General features: G+C 50.8%; 4 protein-coding genes across 4 annotated transcripts; 2 read left to right on the plus strand and 2 right to left on the minus strand.

Annotated features, from left to right (window-relative positions):
* Positions 1-27: 27 nt before the first annotated feature.
* On the minus strand, positions 28-1,203 carry QC762_106670 (uncharacterized protein; the record flags this gene model as incomplete). The annotated part of the gene is made up of 1 exon (XM_062885065.1): positions 28-1,203. The coding sequence occupies one exon, from the start codon at positions 1,201-1,203 to the stop codon at positions 28-30; it is 1,176 nt and encodes a 391-aa protein (XP_062747996.1).
* An 83-nt stretch (positions 1,204-1,286) lies between these two features.
* QC762_0004570 (uncharacterized protein) lies at positions 1,287-1,955 on the plus strand (the record flags this gene model as incomplete). Its single annotated transcript, XM_062882801.1, has 3 exons — positions 1,287-1,332; positions 1,381-1,505; positions 1,947-1,955. 3 exons carry the CDS (start codon positions 1,287-1,289, stop codon positions 1,953-1,955), a joined length of 180 nt encoding a protein of 59 aa, XP_062747997.1.
* Positions 1,956-2,676: 721 nt separating this feature from the next.
* On the plus strand, positions 2,677-4,199 carry QC762_106675 (uncharacterized protein; the record flags this gene model as incomplete). Its single annotated transcript, XM_062885066.1, has 2 exons — positions 2,677-3,150; positions 3,204-4,199. The coding sequence occupies 2 exons, from the start codon at positions 2,677-2,679 to the stop codon at positions 4,197-4,199; spliced, it is 1,470 nt and encodes a 489-aa protein (XP_062747998.1).
* Positions 4,200-6,822: 2,623 nt separating this feature from the next.
* QC762_106680 (uncharacterized protein) lies at positions 6,823-9,648 on the minus strand. The gene is made up of 3 exons (XM_062885067.1): positions 9,239-9,648; positions 8,833-9,152; positions 6,823-8,753 (listed from the first exon to the last, which is right to left on the minus strand). Exons 2-3 carry the CDS (start codon positions 9,145-9,147, stop codon positions 8,127-8,129), a joined length of 942 nt encoding a protein of 313 aa, XP_062747999.1. The 5' UTR covers positions 9,148-9,152; positions 9,239-9,648; the 3' UTR covers positions 6,823-8,126.
* Positions 9,649-17,586: the final 7,938 nt, after the last annotated feature.

The following is a 17,586-nucleotide window of genomic DNA, read 5'->3' on the forward strand; positions in this document are numbered from 1 at the left end:
ATTTTCCCGTCCCCTTTCCAAGCTAACCTATTTGTTGTTATCCTCCTTCTTCTCCGTCACCTTCCCCACAGCAACCATGCCCCTAAACCGATCCATAAACGTCTCCTCGCCCTTCTTCTTCCTCTCCTCCCTCTGTTTCGCCTGCTCCTGCCACAGGCCTTGAATACTCGCCGCCATCTCGGCATTAGCCCTATAATCCGCCCTCAACGCCGCCTCCTCGGCCGCCCTATCCTGCTCAGGCAACTTCTCCAACTTTTCCTTCCAACTCGCGATCAACTCGGCCGGCGGCGGTGGAATATTCACCTTCCCAGCCGCCTCCCCAGCAGCCTCCTGCTGCCACTGCCTAACCTTTGCAGCCTCCTCCAGCACACTCCTAAACTCGGGCGCCTCCCTCCCTTCCTCCTTGGCCCTCTTGATCTCCTCCTCCTGCCTCAACATCTGATGATACAGCTCATCGGCCCTCATCTGAATCATCTCATCCTCCTCGGCGCTTCTCCCATAGGTGTTCAGGTACCCCAACGCTTTCAAAAGACGGGATTGGTTGTTGTAGCAGCGCTCGAATTTCTTGACCTCGTCAGAGCACATTGTCAGCCGGGCTTTGACCCCCCCGGATTTCATGCACGTGGCCCAGGTGAATTGCTCGTCGGCGCAGTTTTCGAGGGCGGCGCGGCCGATGGCGGCTTTGCGATCTTTGTACGAGTCGAGGACGTCCATGAGTTTTTCGTGGTCGGTTTTGGTTGCTGCTTCGATGGTGGATTGGGGGGTGTAGGTTTTCCAGAGGTGGGCGTAGCGGCCGTCGGGGAAGAGGGATTCGGGGGGGACGGTGGATTGGGAGGCGGCGGTTTGGTCGTCTTGGGATTTTTGGTCGAGCTGGCGATGTGGTGGGACGGCGGGGGTTGGGGGGGAGGATTCGGAGGAGGGGGTGTATTTGACGGGGGCTTCTTTTTGGAGGAATTCGCGGAGTTTGGGATCGAGGTGGGCGAGGGGGTCGGAGGAGGAGTTGTCTGGGCTCCCGCCGAACCAGCCGTTGAACCAGCCCATTTTGAATGGTGTGTGTGGGCGGATTTGGGGGTGGGATTGGGATTTGCGCAAAGTGGTGATGGTGAGGTGGGTTAATGCGACCTGTGGTGGTGATGGTGGTGAGATAGCTTGGGGAAGCTTGAATTTAGGCGGGGTAAAGTGGCAGAAAGAGGTGCCCCACATTGATCTTTGCCAAGATCGACGCCGTTGGCAAGGGTGGGTTCACCTTGATCTTGACCACTTTGAGGTCAACGGTTGGAGGTCCAATGGATTTGTATCTGGAAGCTTCATTGGAGAAGAATCGAGATTTTTGTTTGTTTTTGCTTCAAAGTTCTTATATACGCCTTGACATAATTCCAGACCTTCTCATTCTCAAAGCGATCTACCTCTCGAGTATTCATTCCACTTCGTGGAGCTTGTGCAAGGCCCGGATCTCCAGACCACGACACGACCATCTGGTCACTGTCGATAGGCCCAATCTGATAGTTTTTGTCAGCCGTGTGTTTACATTTCAGTTCAAAGCTGGGTTACTCGAAGGCCCAATTTTAATTTCCAATTAGCCAAGTTCGTAATCCTCCTTCTTCCAGCTATCTTTTTATTAACAACAACGACCCACCATCTTCTGATCTCAGGCCAGTTCGTGGCATATATATCTAGATCACTAGACTGAGAACACAACCTGGCGGAGATCAAGCCTGAGGGCCCTTCGAAGATATCAAATGGTCTAGATTGCATGGCAAGCTCCATCGCAACGTCTCCCCAAGTCGACTTCATCCCCCAGCTCCTGCAGCGAATCATCCCAGAGGCACAAGAGTGGCCAATTGTTTAGAGTTTTGTTTCGACTTTGAATTCTCCCGGATTCCGCCTCGCTTGCCATTGCGTTAGTACATTGGTCTTAATGACACGCTATTCGCTAACAGCTCCAGTGTGCTTAGTGGCAGGTGGTTTCATCGCTGCAGGGCTCTGTGTCAGAGACGCTGCTTGGACCCCTTTTCACATCTCCGTGTTTCCCCCCACGAGCCGCAACCCCAAGACGGAACCACACCGGATGAATCCAGATGTGCACCACCTCTTGACGCACACTGCAATTGCCTTGGCTGAGGCGGTTGCATTGGCATCAAGATGCACGGCCCGACTGTGTCGTTTGTGCCAATCACATCTCCAATTGACTGGAAGCGTTCTCGAAGCAACCCTGCCATGTCGCCTCATCAGGAGACTGTTCCCTTCCCAGCGGGTCCCCCTGCCTCGAAATGGCACCCTCCTCAAGCCTCTCCACACTGCCGGCGAGGGTGGGAGAGGGGCGGGAGCATGGATGACGTTGAATGGTCTATGGTCAGACTCCTGATGTCGCAAATCCCCATGAGAATAGAACCGTGTGCCGCCATATATCCCTCCTCTGTACCCGGCTTCCCTCGTCTGTCTCCTCTTTCCTTCCTCTTCTGCACTCCAAGTTTTGGGCTATCTGATGGTATCATAGGGCGATTCTCGTTTCCCTCTCTTTCTCTTCACCTTCCCTTCGTGACTGCAGGTCAGCTTAATTGTTTAGTTTCTTCTACCTTGATTTTTATACACGGCTGAGCCGTGCAAGTCTTTCTTTACCTACCTCTCGACCCTATCGATTCGATTTTTGAGTTTCGAATTTTAAAGACAACAACCATGTATTTCTCAACCAGAGCTCTCGTCACCATCCTCCTGGCCGCTGTGGCCCGCGATGTTGCTGCTCAGGCAGCCGTTCAGACCCCAGACGCACCGGCGCCCAGCGCCATCCCTCCAGAGGTTCTTGCCAGTCAGGCAGCAAGTGCCAGTGCTGCTGCTTCGGCGGCGGCGGCGGCGAACGAGGCGGCAGCAGCAGGAGGATTGAGGCCACTACCGGGGCTACAGGGCGGTGAGGCAGAGGCGCCAGCAGAACTTAGGCCTTTGCCCAATCTTGCTGGAGATGCCGCCGTTGTGACTCCTCCGCCCGTGGCGGTAACAGCTCCCGAAGCTGCGGAACCAGTAGCAACAGTGGCACCGACGTTGCCAGCGGAAGAACCGGCTGTTGAGGCCCCTCCTGCACTAATCCCACCTCCTGGCCTCGACGCGGAGGCTCCGGCCCCTGAGCTCGTGGTCCCTCCAGGTCTTGCTACACCGGTAAGTATCTTGATGTATATCTTACAGAAACAGCCACTAACTCGATATATTAGGTTGTGGAAACCCCTGTTGTCGAAAGTCCCCCTCCCGAAGTTGCGGCTCCAGCCCCTGAAGAGCCCCCTGCCGTCATCGAGTCCTTCACCCCTATCGTGGCCGAGCCCACAGCCGAGGAGACTGCCGCTCTTGCTGAACCGACCGAGGCCGCTGTTGTCCCCCCAGTCGTAGAAGAACCTGCCGCTGCGCCCGTCATCGGCTCCTTCACTCGTATCGTCGCTGAACCGACGGTCGAAGCCCCGGTCGAAACCCCGGTCGAAACCCCGGTCGAAGTCCCGGCCGAAACCCCCGCTGCCGAACCTGTCGCTTCCGAAGCCACTGGGCCCGCCGGTGTAGTCGAAACCCCCGCCCCGGTCCCAATCGGTTCATTCTCTCAAGTCATTGTTGGCACTGCCCCTACTTTGGCCGTCCCTCAACCCGTTCCCACCGGCGCTGGCGGCTTCGTTTTCCTCAACAGCACAACTGCTGGTGCCGGAGTTGCCCAGCCCACGGGTGGTCTTCTGCCTCTTCCTGGAGTTGCTGCTCCTTCTGGCGGTCTCCTCCCTATTCCCGGAGTCGCCCAGCCTTCTGGTGTCGCCGCCCCATCTGGTGGTTTGGTAACCCCTCCTGGTCTTGGTGGTGCTGGTGGCGAGACTGGATCTGGAAGTGATGGTAGCGGCAGCGGCCTCGTCAACCCAGATGGAAGCACCGGAACTGAGACTCTGGAGACGGATCCCAACGTCACTGCTGGCCCTGGATCTGGCGGTACTGGGGCAAATGAGGTTTTGACCACTCTTACTACCACCAACGCTGAGGGCGTACCTACCACTTTGGTGACTGCTGTGGCTCAAACCACAGGGCCAAACGGTGCTCAGGTTACTGGAACTGGCAACCTCGCCAACAACGGATCTACTCCCGCCCTGACGGCTGGTGGAGCCCGCTTGGGCGAGGGCATCAACATGAAGATGTCAGTTTTGGGAGGTGTTGTCGGTATGATGGTTGTCCTGATGCTTTAAGGGGTAACTTGAAAATAGTGGGAAAGTTCCACAGAGGAGAAGGTGGTGGTGTTTTCACTGGTAATAAAGGGGGGTGCTGCGGTTACACAAAGCAATCTTTACGATGTTGTTCTATTTACTTCAGGGGATGAATGCTTGAAAAGCGCGAATCAGATTGGGGTTTTACTTTTTACTTTTTACATCACCTTTTTGTATATATACGATTTATGATACCTTTTACAGCAACCACATCGACGTACGACAGAGTAGATCAAAAAAAAAAAAAAACTCAAAAAAAAAAACTACAAATTGAGACGAAAATGACACTAGGCTTGGAACAAGGCCACCTGAAAGAATCTGGGGAAGGCACGAGAAAGGTGTGGGTTGATCTTGCATGGATGACCCCCATCGGCTGAACTACCGGCCGTGGGTTCCAAAACGTGGGTGGTTTCGTCTGAAGTTCTGCCATGTGGTGGTGGAAAAGCCGCGCCTCGGTTGAGAGATAGCTACTCCAGATATCAATTAAGAGCTTCCAACTTCCGTCTCCCTTGGCTTATCACTAATTGTACATGTCTATTATCCGGTCTTGTAGTTCGTTGGGTACATGACCGCGAGGGAAATTCACTTGTGTGAGGTTCCTTACTGATAGGAATGACAAAAAAGTCGTCCGAGCAGAGAGAGCTCTCCTTTCAGTAGCACCCCTTACAGAATAATAGGTTCTTGCTAATCCCATTCATCGCCATCCTGTGCAGTTGACTGTGGTGGCTGTGATCACTCTCTTTATGTGAACCCCTGAGTAGTACTACTAACTCATTACACTCACTTACCTTGCTGTGCAGTATAAGCAATCTTTGTGGTAACTTCAACAGCACCTATTGGGAAATAATTCCTCCTTGCTAATCTTGTGTATCACAATCATGGTGGAATTACCACGCTGACAGTGATCATGATCTTTCTGACGACCCCCAAGTAGCACCAAACCCGTTACACTCACCTGCCTTGCTACAAAATACCAATGGACTAGTATCACCAACATGATCGTGAATGGCATTTTACGCCTCTTCAAGCCAAACTCGCATCCATATTCACTGCATACAGTTCCAAAAGTGGGACCATGCCCCCTCTGCACGGCACTTTCTTTTCTTTCGTCTTTCAACTTACACCCACTCTTCATATCACCTTGCTCCTTCCACTCTTATCCAGAGTACCTATCCATACCGCCCCTAAAAAATCATCATTGTCTCCTTCCGTCCCCTGCATCCCTAACTCAGACCACTTACACCTTGCTCCCTCTAACTCCATGATGCCATAATGGTAGAACAAGCGGATAACCTCACAATGTCTGAATCCAGCTTTCAGCAAGTAGCACGAATCCGCGCCGATAACCGTATAAAACAAGAGACTCACATACAACCACTCAACCCACCTCCTCACTTTATTCTATTACCCTTATTTTCATATCACTGCTCTTTTCTTCCTACCATTTCTCTTATCCTCAAATCATTACTCTTATTCCTTTATCTCCAAACCCCTCACCACTCGGTATCTTCCAGAATGATAACATTTTATCAAGCCACCAACCTCACGACATTCACCGCTACCTTTCAGCCATTAACACCAATCCGTGCCATCCACCATATAATTAAAGATACTCACACATAATCCCTCTCCCCAGTTCCTCACCTTGTAGGCATTGTTTTCAATTTCCCCTTCCAACAACCACCTCGCCGTTTAGTGCTTATACACCAGCTGAAAGATATCACATTCCTCTCTCATTTCTTCCCAAATCAATTCCGTGTCACTGTTTTCTCCTCCAACAACGTCACCATGTGATATCTTTCAGAATGACAACCTTATAGCAAGCCACCAACCTCACCTATCCAGCACCATCTTTCAACTTCTTTCACCCATCCGCGACATCCGCCATACAATCGTGGATCCCCACAAACAACCACTCTCCCCACCCCCTCACCTTGCACCATTACCGTCATGTCCCCTTTCCACCCTCCTCACCAGTGACGATTCCGGCTGAAAGAAGTGCCTTTGTTATCTCTCAAACAACCGCCAAATCCACCTCCCTCCATCCCTTAACCAACCCTACACCTTGCTAACCCCCAACCCCCTGGACAGCTCCTTCTCATCGTCTTACATCCGACCACCCATCCCCACAAGCACACCCCCGTGCTCCTTCCTCCCTTTTATCCCCCCTGTAGCAACCACTTCCTGCGTCCGTAGCACCTGTCCACCTTCCCTATCTCCCTGACCCCTTTTATACAATCCCCCTTTCCTATCGTCCCTTGTCTTGTTCACGCTGCCCTGGCACTGTGTGCGCCCCACTTTTACCCCTGAATTTTGCACAAAGAGACAGGAGGGAGCAAAGAACACAGGCAGCAATCACAATTCACTTGACCCTGCAGAAAAAAAAAACAGAGATAGCATAATCAAAATATCGAGAGATGAAAAGTGGGGATTTTATCGCTCCCAAACCGTCTCGTCTCTGCATAAATAGGTTTACGCCGACATGTTTGTTGCCAAGTCGTCGAGTGTTTCATTTTCACACCAATACCAACTTTACCAAATTCAAACATACTTCGCCGAAACCCCCACCAAGACAGCTTCTTTTTTTTAAATAAAACGAGTATATTAGGGCTTGTATAAAGGCTATACTATCTGTTATCATCCATCCCTCCAAGACCTCTCTGATCTAACGCAAGCTTATTGTTGCTAAATGGTAAGAAGACGAAAAAAAAAAGAAGAAACCTCCCGAAAGCTAATAACCCGAATACCTAGGTTGGAAGATAAACTTTTCCCCAAGTAAAAGCCATCGTGTTCATGTATTTTCCCTCCTAACCGCCTTCCAACCATGCAAATATCAGTGATTCAGTCGAGGATGCTAGGAATCAAACGAGATCAAACGCCTTTGTTCGTGTGGGCGGTTCCCACGCCCTCCCCGTCGATGTGACAGCTGACGTGCCAGAAAGCGAGCACTCGCTTTTCTCCCTCGAAAAAGACTCCGCGTGCGCGATCATCTGGAAGAGGAAGAGGTCAGCTCCTTGAGCTCAGAGCCGCCGGCTGAGCAAATCTTGGTAATGTACAGAAGGAAGGTGTTGGCCCCGAACCCAAGTGTTGAGGGCCAACGTTGCCCTTCCTCGACCTCAGAGATCGAAGTCCTGGCCGACGCTGTCGTGCTGGTCAGCCGAGTACTGGCCCTGGTTGTACGAGCCGTAGCCCAGATTTCCCAGGTTCTGGGTCATGTTGACCGCCTGGAAGCCGGCCTGGGGCTTGATGTCGGCGGTGGTGTAGCCCGTGTAGCCCGCGCTGTAGTAGATCGGGCGAGGCTGGGCGCACAACGGGTTGCCCGTGTAGGTGCCGGCATTCGACAACCCGTGCGGATGATAGAACGGGGCGGCAGGAATGGATGGCTGGCTGGTGAACGCAGAGGCACCAGCATCCCGAGTGGGAAAGTGGAAGGGCGAATGGGTCCTGACCGCTTCCGAGGGATGGTTCGTGCTCATGGAGCGCAACGCGTTGCTCCGGCGGCTGTCATACCTGGCAACATGTTAGCGGCCATCGAAGTATTCACTTGAGAAGGTCGCTTCTTTTACTCACCCATAATCTTCCATCGGGCTGTGATGGCGGGTCGCCACCAACGGGCCGTTGGTCATCTGCCAACCGCCGCCCATCCAAGAGTGTTGAGAGGCCGGCTTGGGGCCATCACTGAACACATCGTACGTCTCCGCCGGGAGATGGGTGTGGGTGGCTGATCCGACATCGTCATCGATCTCACCATCAGCATCCTCATCCACTTCATCAAGTCGCTCTGTCTTGTGAAAATCATTGGGGGCCGCAGTCATCTTTCTGGTCAGGCGGGCCGAAGAACGGCGCGCTTGTCTCGAAGTGGCAGTAGTGAGCGTACGACGAGCCCGCTTCTTCTTGCTAGGCTCCGCCTCATCCTGGGGGTCGTATTAGTATTGATCTTTGGCCTAAAATGGGATGGAATGACAACCGCCAACATACCTGACTGCCATCAATGGAAGGGCTGTCATATACATCTCGCTCGCGCAAACGCTTGAGACCCTCCTCGGTCAGCTCGTAAACTGTCTCCACGGATGTGATGTCTCTCGACGTTTGCTGCATCTTCATCAAAACAGATGCGTCTTTGCGCTGGTTCCGCTTCTTCTTCTGCGGAGTCGTGGCAGAATCAAAGAGCCCCATTCCCTCATACACAATACCCTTGAGCTTAGTGGCATTGTCGCCCTCATTGGTGTCTTCGGGCAATTCGGTGCTCTCGGACAGGAGTTCAGATGTCGTCCCACTCACAGCAGTTGACTCAGATGGGAAGCGGCGTCTTCTCAAAATCATGCTGTGCTGCTGCTGAGGGGTGCTGGGAAGCGTGGCGCTGTCTCGAGAACGACGAGTGGTAGGGGTCTGGAAGCCGGAATTGTCGAAGTACCCCTGACGTGTTGAAGAAGAGGACCAACCGTATATAGCTTGGGCGTGAAGAATCTCATCAGGCTCGATCTTGATACTATCCATCATCAGAGCAGTGTCATCATCATGAGGGCGGTCTCGAGGCTGCAAGTTGGCCAGGTTGCATGATCAGTGTGTGTTCATTGTCTGAATGTCACCTCGGAGGTGGAAGCTAGTAACTAACCCCAGAGGCAGAAGCAAAGTTCCGGGCTCTCTTCTTGCCAGTAGTCTTCTTCTCTTTACTAGCCAAGCGCTCGGCCAGGAGATCATTGATGCCATAGCGAGCCTCCCAGTCGAGGTAGGCGGCAGTATCGGCCTTGGACTCGGGGTCAGGTCGCAAGCCAACTTTGAATTTCTGGGACAAGTGGCTCTTGGAAGCGATGTGCGTCAAGAGGTGCGAGAGGTCCGAAAAGGTGGGCTTCTTGGGGCAGATCAAGCACTGCAGCGGGATGACATTGGCGGCGGGGCCGGGCATCTCCATTGGAGCAATTGCGGCCATATTTTCTGGGAGGAAGTGAAAGTCAGCAGTTGAGATCTCGGATTGCAAGTACGAGATGCATTGTGTAAGCCCCAAGCGGGTGGTAACTCACACAATACACACACAGTGAGATCAGGGGTTGGTGGTTGGCTGACTGCAAGATCAACCCAGGTAAATCAGGGGGCAGTAAATACAGGTGGGCAGGGCAACCAGACGGAGATGGGAAGTAGATGGGTTGAAGGGGACTTCTTCGACCACACAAGGCAGGTGAGATCGAAGAATGCGTGATGTAGATATCGTCCTTCGGTGCCTCCTGCGAGAGTGTCTGATGGTCCTTGACTTCCAAGGTGGTGAGGACTGACCACCAGGGTCGTCTGTAGGAGGAGAAGCTGGTGACACAACTCAGGAATTCTTGATAAACTGGATTTCCAACAAAGCAAAATGCCCTCGGGGCACCGCCAACCCGGGCTGCGGAGAGGCACCGGTCGGTAGGGAAGATAGTGGAGAAAAGGGAAGATGAACTGGACTAACCGTTGAGGAAGGCACAGGTGGGACGCCGAGATGCGACGGAAGACAGAACGAGGTGAGGCTGTCGATGTGTGGACGAAAAAAGGAAGGAGAGGAAGTGGGAAAGAAGAGAGGGCAGGCGACGAGGTAAGCGACCCCCGCAGGCAGTGGTGCGAAAAGTCGAAAGAGTGGGAGGACTGGGAAGGTGGGGGCAGATTTTTCAAAAGATTTTAAAGAAGGAAGGGGCGGGACACTTGACGCAACCAACTTTGCAGTGAAGGAAGGTGCAATAAGAAGAGAGGAAAGAGAGGGTGAAGAGGGAAGGAACAGGCCCCAAGAATGGTCAAGGCTCAAGATGGCGATAGCCCAAGAATGGTGACTATACATGAACTTAACATCATCTTGTGAATGTATAAAGGGTCTTCTCAGAGATGTTCTGAATTACTGAGACGTTCACAAGCAAGCCTACAAGAGGCCGCATCGAAGCGCTCCGTAGAAGCGCGTGGCGGCGTGAAATAAAGTACTGGATGTGTGTGTTAGCGAATATGTGATTGCGAGCTGGGACGAACACTTGTGTTAGAATACATATGTCTTGAGGGTGTGGCTTCATCGCATATTGATGAAGCAAAGACTTTTGTAGCTCGCTCGGACGAAACAAAGTGGAAGAGAAGAAGTGAGAGAGGTCCTAAATAAATACTCAGACACTGGGCATCTCGACGACATTGTGCAAATCACCTGAATGGTGTCTATCATAAATAGGACTATTCTTGAAGCGGGACCATTCTGACCATAAGGGCCTGATAATGAAGCTATATTCTTCCGTTGTGATACCGGGCCTTTCCGCCCATTTCTAGGTATCGTGATGCCGCCGGCTCCATCGGAGCTTTTTAAGATGGGGTGGAATAAAATAAACCAAACATTTTGCTCCTGTTAAGACGCCCGCCGTCGCGACGGCACTGTGAAAATCATCTGAATGATTTCTTAAGTGGAGCCCATCATATCATGAGGGCCTCATGATGAAGCTATCTTTTTCCGTTGAGACACCGGGCTATTCCGCCCATGTCTATTATGCTGCCACCTGCTCTGTTGGAGCTTCTTACGACTGGATAAGACGGGGTGAACCAAATATCTTGCTCCAGTTAAACACTCGGTATGTCGACGATATTGTGTAAATCATCTGAATGGGTTCTTAAGCGGGGCCTATCCTGAACATGAAGGCCTGATGATAAAGCTAATTTTTTTTCCATTGAGCCACCAGGTTATTCCGACCATATCTATTATAATGTCGCCTGCTCCGTCGAGCTTTCCAGTATGTGATAAGGGGGAAAGAAGCAGATATCTTGTTCCTGTTGAGACGCCGGGCATTCCGGCCTACTCCGTTGGAGCCTTTTAGCATGGAATCAAATGGGACAAAGTAGATAGATATCTTGCTTCTGCTGAGATACCTGACTGTTCCGGCCATATCCGTGATGCTGTTGCCTGCTCCATGAGATCATTCATAAAGCAGATATCTTGCACTGTTGAGACACCGGGGCCTGTTTTCCTTGCCGGAGCTTTTTAAGCCAGGATAAAGCAGATATGTTGTTCTGGTTAAGACACCAGGCCATTCTGGCCATATGAACAATGATATCACCTGCTCTCTGAGATCATTTATTAAGTAGATATCTTGCTCCGTAAAGTTACCAGGCCATTCCGGTCATGTCCGTGATGATATTGCCTACTGTCAAAGCCTTTCAAGATGGACAGGATGCAGTGAAGAAGCTATCTTACTCCGTCAAGTAGGCCGGAGTCTGAGACGTTAAGATCGTCGGAGCTTTCTAACCTGAGACAAGATGGGATAAAGCAGCTATTGTGCTTCGTTGAGAGGATGGGTCCTTCCGGCGATATCTGTGACGATATGACCGGTATTGTTGAAGCTCTCTGGTATAGAATAGAGTAGAGTATTAACTATCGTGCTTTGTTGGAGGGACGGGCGTGTCTGGCTATATACATGATGATATGGCCTGCTCTGTTGACCATGTTGACCATCTAAGCTGGGACGATGAAAGATATTGAAATTGTTAAGAATGAAGACCTTTTTGTTTATATCTATGATGATGTGGCCTGCTTTCACAAGTCTTTGAGCATATATTATGAAGCTATCTCGTTACTTTAAGCAACAGGCCGTTCCGCCCTCGTCCATGAGAATGTGACCTGCCTCTTTAAAATCACTAGGCAGTTAGGATGTGACAATGAAGCTAGGTAGGTAGTGTTTTTCCGTTCAGGAGAAAGTCCTTTTCCGTCATTTTTAAGATAATGCGGCCTTCCTTAGAGGAGCCGATCAAAGTAGGTATGATATCCATGGAGGAAAAAAGATGTTCCATCTATGTCCATGATATCGATGCCTTCTTTGGCGGGGTATGTAGAGATAACGTGATGAAATTGTTATGATCCATTAAATACAGAGGAGAAGTAGCGGCTTGACAGGCTGTTCTTCTATGTTTAAGTAGATATAGTTATGTGTCTGCCTTCGATGACCAGGTATGTGGAAATGTCAGTAGAGAACATCGAGACAGCTTTCCACCCAGATCCATGATGATGTGAACTGTTCGGCGGATCACATTGCAGTGTTAGTAGTTAGAGAACGGCTTCTCACACATATGAACAATGGTGCGGCGGAATTGGAGGATCATGCCCGCATCAGATGATATTTTCTGTTAGGAAGACGTATTTCCCACACATCATCATGATGATGCTTCCTATCTAGAAGGGGCCACAAACCATGAGATATTAGACACTGGGCCGCTTCCGGATCCTTGGTTGCCATTACTATGGAACCCCTTTTGTTCGACAGAGTATATGGCACCGGCATTGGCTTTCACCCACCTCGTCCGATCTTTTGGGAGCAAATCTCTGAGCTCCTCACAGCCATCAGGGTAGGCGCCCTTCCAAGCCCAACAAACAAAGGGCTTATCTGAACCATGTGCTAGTTTCCAGAAAAGGTTGGAAAAGCTTGGAAAAGCCACATGATAGGCTATATCTGCCTGACAGACCCTTCCATCAATGTTGACAGCCATCCAGCTCAGGAGAGGAGCTTAAAGCCCATGCAAGAAGCCATACTCTAAGCGAGCCTTGAACCCTTCAGCCTTCGAGTTGCTGTATGCGGGAGAGAAGGAGAAAAGAGGAACCTATTCACCAGACCTCGTCTCAAGCCTGCCATCTGATCAAATCTTAAGCCGAGCCAAGCCCTGTTCTCCATCTGACTGCTCTCAGATTAACAGCAGTCACTCATGCCGGTACTTGCATCGATGCTTATTGGCATGGGAAACCCAGAGGTATAAAGCATGGGTGTATCGCCTGACTGGAAGATCACCTCAATCTGGAACCCAACTTTGGCTGTGTTTGCGCGATTGCTGTAGCGCCTGGTTGCGTGGAAATCAGTTGGGTTTCTGTGGGAAGGCAGGTTGTCGTCAGTCGCTGTCCGCAAGCATGACAGTTCGCCAGTGTCCACACTCGCTCGCGCGGCGGAAACCCACCAACAGTGCAATTTTACGGATCAGATGAGAAGGATACAGTAGGGCACGCCTGGTATTCCAAATTTTGTCTTTTAGACGGCGCATGAAGCTTTGGGTGCAAGCTTTTGAAAACTCACTGCTTCTGGGCAAGACAAAGACGCCTTTTCCAATCCTTTCGACTGATGTGCCACTCACATCCTGAACCTCTTGCTCCAGCCACACTTTCCCTGCAAAGAACACTATTTTTCAGACTTGATATCAACCACCCAGGTCGCGACGGAGCAAAATGAACATGACTCTCCCCCCATTGCAGCAACTTGGAGTAGTCACACTTTTTAACCCCTACCTCAAATGCATCACCTTCATGCTATGCTCCCATCAACCTTCAAGCTCCATACATATCAAAAACGCTGGACATTGCTTGTGGATGAAATGTCCATGGTGAACTGGCCAGATGGGGCACAACATTCACCATCTCATCAGCATCATCAGCCTTCTCTGCAGTCTTTACAGTTTCTCATAAGTGGTCGATATCTTGTTGCTCTCAAAAAAGCGTATGACCTTTCCCGGCTGCCAAATCTGCATACGTGCCACGGTGTTTTTCTCCTCCATGGCTTGCTCGCCGTAACATCCGACGTTGAGTGACACTTACACCCATGCCGAGACCTCTGGTTTGGCTCACTGGGCACCCTGAAGCGCCGAGAACCAACGTCGGAAGGCTGTGGAAGGGTTCGGCATGACAGAGGTGGTGTGAAATTCTCTGTCCTTGAACAGACTTGGTGTATGATGGTCCATCAGCAAGATCTTCCTACCTTGAAGATGCCATGCAGTTGCTCTTCGCGGATGCCGTTTTAACTGCTGACTAGAAGAGTTGGTGATATAGGCGCGACAAGCTGTAGGTGAAGCTCATTGAGGAGTTAGCCACGCTTTGCAAACAACAGATATGATGGAAGGAGGTTGCGGAGTGATGGTGCTTTGGGTGCCATGCTCAACCACCCACAACGGCTCCCGTTCTATTTTCTCTTATTTACCAAAGCTGACTAATATATTCCTTCTCGCGACCATGTCTTTCCCCTGATGTCTCCTCGGGTAAGGTATGGTACTCGGAGTCTTTCTTCTCATGCCACATATCCCTGTCACTTGACTGACAATCATATTGTCTCTCTTATTATTACCTTACTTATATCCGTCACTTTAGAGAGCTCTCATCTATCTCTCTTGCTATGTGCATTGCATTATCCTTACGTCGACGGGGAACTTCAACTACTGCCTTGCAACTCATGGCGACAATGAATTAGAAGCTTTACAACCTCTCTCTATGAAGACTCATGTGTGGAAAGAGCACTCAATGAGGGGAAAAGACGCAGATGAAACTGGCAATGTGAGAATTCTAAAGAAAATAGAAGAAAACCAAAAGGTGCGAGTAAAGAAGAAGAGCAACCAAGCTCTAGGAGCAACCAGTTTGTGGCTCTTACCCAAAGTGGGCCACACCACAACACAGGGCTGGTGAGATGAAAAGCTAATACTTCCTTATTCTTCACCTTGAGTTTAGCACGCTCGCGTGACATCGCATCTGGTAACGCTTCTGCTATTCATGCGCGCGTGTTGTCGTGAAGGCTAGGCTTAGCGATGGAAGAAGAAAAAGGGGTAGGGTCAAACTTCTGTTTGCGATGAGAGAGAAATAAGGGGGACGACAAGTTGGCCGGGCAGTGCTCCTCTTCTGTCTAGGACAAAATGGGACAGGCACGCTTGAAACAAAATTTAGATCTTCGAGTATATTGGGAAATATACCCGAAGAATGAGTACTTACCTACCTTAGTGTTAAATTCAAGCTGAGATCACCCGATCTTACATAGATTCCTTTTAAGAGGAGCTCCACTGCCAAATCATGAATTGTTCTCATGCTCAAGGCAATCACATACAAGTGAAAGCTGAAGAAGCAGACTTTGGTTCGGATCATCTAGCATCTTACATATCGAACACTTGCTCTCATCTCACAATAAATGCTACGTAGGAGTAGGTCTTGTCTTTACTCTCGTTTTTCATTTTCTTAGCATTGCCCTCGCGCATGGAATCACTCTTTTCTTGTCACTCACTTGCTCCCGGCGCGCCAAGGCGCATCAGTCTCGCAAAGCCTACCTCAAGGGCTCCTTTCCACGTGCCGAGACGAGCGTGACCTTCAACACCACCGACTATGATGATTGGGTTTCTGTTGAGGGAGCCTCGTGCTAGCGTTGGATTGGCAGTACAGTGTTCACCAGTTTCACAACGTTGATGTGGTGTGAACCACAACCCCCAAGCTTTGTGCTATGAGTTTCCCGCTCCGTCCCCACGATCCGGTCTGGTCGCATCAGCCGCGCAATGCCGACTTCAAGAGCTGCTTTCCACGCGGCGAGGCGCATCGGTCCTGCAAAGCTGACTTCAAGAGTACAGAGATCCAGCTGTGTTTGCTGGCTACCCTCGTCGCCAGCCAGGTTCAGAACATGTCTATTGACTACAAGAACCTCAACTCCTTGCTATCTCCAGAGAAAGTAGGTTAAAAGTCGCGCTCCAAGAGGAGATATGTCAAAATTCGCGCTCTCCCGAGAAAATGGGTGTGTTGTGGTGTTTGTAGCTGTCGGCGCGCGCGCTGGAGTTCACACTCTCCAGAGTAGATAGTGGAGGCATGGTTGTGCGTCATCTTCATCTCCATGCGGACCGGCTTGCGGGGGCAATTGGATCAGAGGATGAGCTCCCCCGGCTTGTGAGGGCATTTTGAACAGAGGATGGGCTTCTCCGGCTTGGAGAGCAGCTAGCGGAGTGAGTGAATATCTATCAATCCCCACAGAGGCACTATATTGAAAAGAGTTGAAAGCTCTAAGCCAGTTAGAGATCTGGTATCATGAATGAGAGGAAGGGAACTGGGAATGAAGCTTTCAAGACAAAAGGTCTTTGCCCGCAGTGTCCCCACTAGCACTACATATTAGATCCTTCACGATGATGGTATAGCGTCTGTTGGCACTGCTAAAATGAGGTGGTGAAAAGAGGTGGAATTACTTGGTTACTTCAAAGCTGTAAGCAGCCTCGGGAAATGTAACTGCCTTATCATGCGGACAAAAAAATATCGACAGATCTGTTTACTTAGAAAGATCTGTTTACGAGGTTCAGGGGGCTCGATATATTGTTCACATCTGTTTTACCAAAACGCCCCTCTTCCATCTCCCGGATATGAGTTCAATGTTCAGCACATATTCTTTTCGCCGAAGTTTGTACCTTGATTCACCGCCCCAATTCTCTAATCAAAGACTTATCTTTCAGCCTACTCCTTAATAGCACAATTTATTTCTCCCGGGCGCACAGCCTCAACGGAGACAGTTCTCAATCAATGCCAGCGGCTCACCATCAAAGAGCCAACCCGCCCCGGCGCCTCACGGAGTTCGCGTTGCTCTTAGCCGGGCTCAAGTAACTCAATGCTCCGGGTTTGAACCACCTGGCTGAGACTCATAGTCGCCTCCGATCTCCTCGCACTTGCAGCACCCACCGGAACATCAAGCAGATAGCCAACGAGATTGTGCCTTGCAACAGAAAGTCCACCAGACGGCTCCTTGTAACAGGAAGTCAACTCCCACCGGAGTCGAACCAGCCGCGCGCACGCGCCGAGATAATTGATGACATGCATGACCTCAAGAAGGCAAAATTGCTGCTTGATATGATGGAGCAGGAGAAGCAGCTTGGGATCAGGTTTAGGTACACGCCTTGAGGATGCGGGTAGAGGTTGATGATGAGTTTATCGCGCGCGCGCTCGAGATAGTTCATCATAAACATCTACCCGCACCGGCAAGGCGATCACATCGAGGGTATCATGGCGAGGTCTCTGAATGGGTGTGGATACACTGGCCTCATCTTTCATCACTGAGAGCGATGAGCCCATTGCCTCGGTCCTTACCCGTACCCTTCTCGAGACCGGCCAGGAGATCCCGGATCTCTTGGCCGGCTACATCCCGGAGGATGCCGCCCATTTTCGCCTCAAAGCTGATTCAGACTTCGATGAGACCGAGAACGCTGCGGTCAACTTTGGCGGCGATGCCAACGATGGTGGTGATGGCGGTGCGACCCCTGGGGCGCTGGTGATGCTTCTCCGGTTGCCCAGCCGACCGCCGAGAAGCGATAGTTGATGGCGTGGGCGATGTTGATTAAGGCACTGTTACTTCTAATAGGGGAGCGTGAAGGTGGCTTGCAGGGCAGAGTTTGGAGCAGTCGGCGCGCGGGGTCGCAGAAGTTGATGTTGGACAGCGGCTCGTGAAGTAACACAAGGACACCATCAGACACAAGATATGAGTAAAACTTCTAAAACATGAAGTCTTCGAGCCCTACTAACAGGTAGCAATGTCTCATTCCATCTCGGTATGTTAGGTTATACTAGTTTCACTTACTCCCTCAATTAACGATAGTTCTGTATTTATCCCACTGATATAGCCCG

The sequence above is a fragment of the Podospora pseudocomata genome (genome assembly GCF_035222375.1).
Source record: "Podospora pseudocomata strain CBS 415.72m chromosome 1 map unlocalized CBS415.72m_1, whole genome shotgun sequence".
NCBI classification, from domain to species: Eukaryota; Fungi; Ascomycota; class Sordariomycetes; order Sordariales; family Podosporaceae; genus Podospora; species Podospora pseudocomata.

Bases quoted from the DNA above. Each gene is read 5' to 3' on its own strand.
- QC762_106680 (XM_062885067.1), bottom strand. From the start codon at position 9,147: ATGGCCGCAATTGCTCCAATGGAGATGCCCGGCCCCGCCGCCAATGTC. The intron at 8,754-8,832 runs GTTAGTTACTAG...GCCAACTTGCAG, and splicing joins ACTTTGCTTCTGCCTCTGGG to CCTCGAGACCGCCCTCATGA.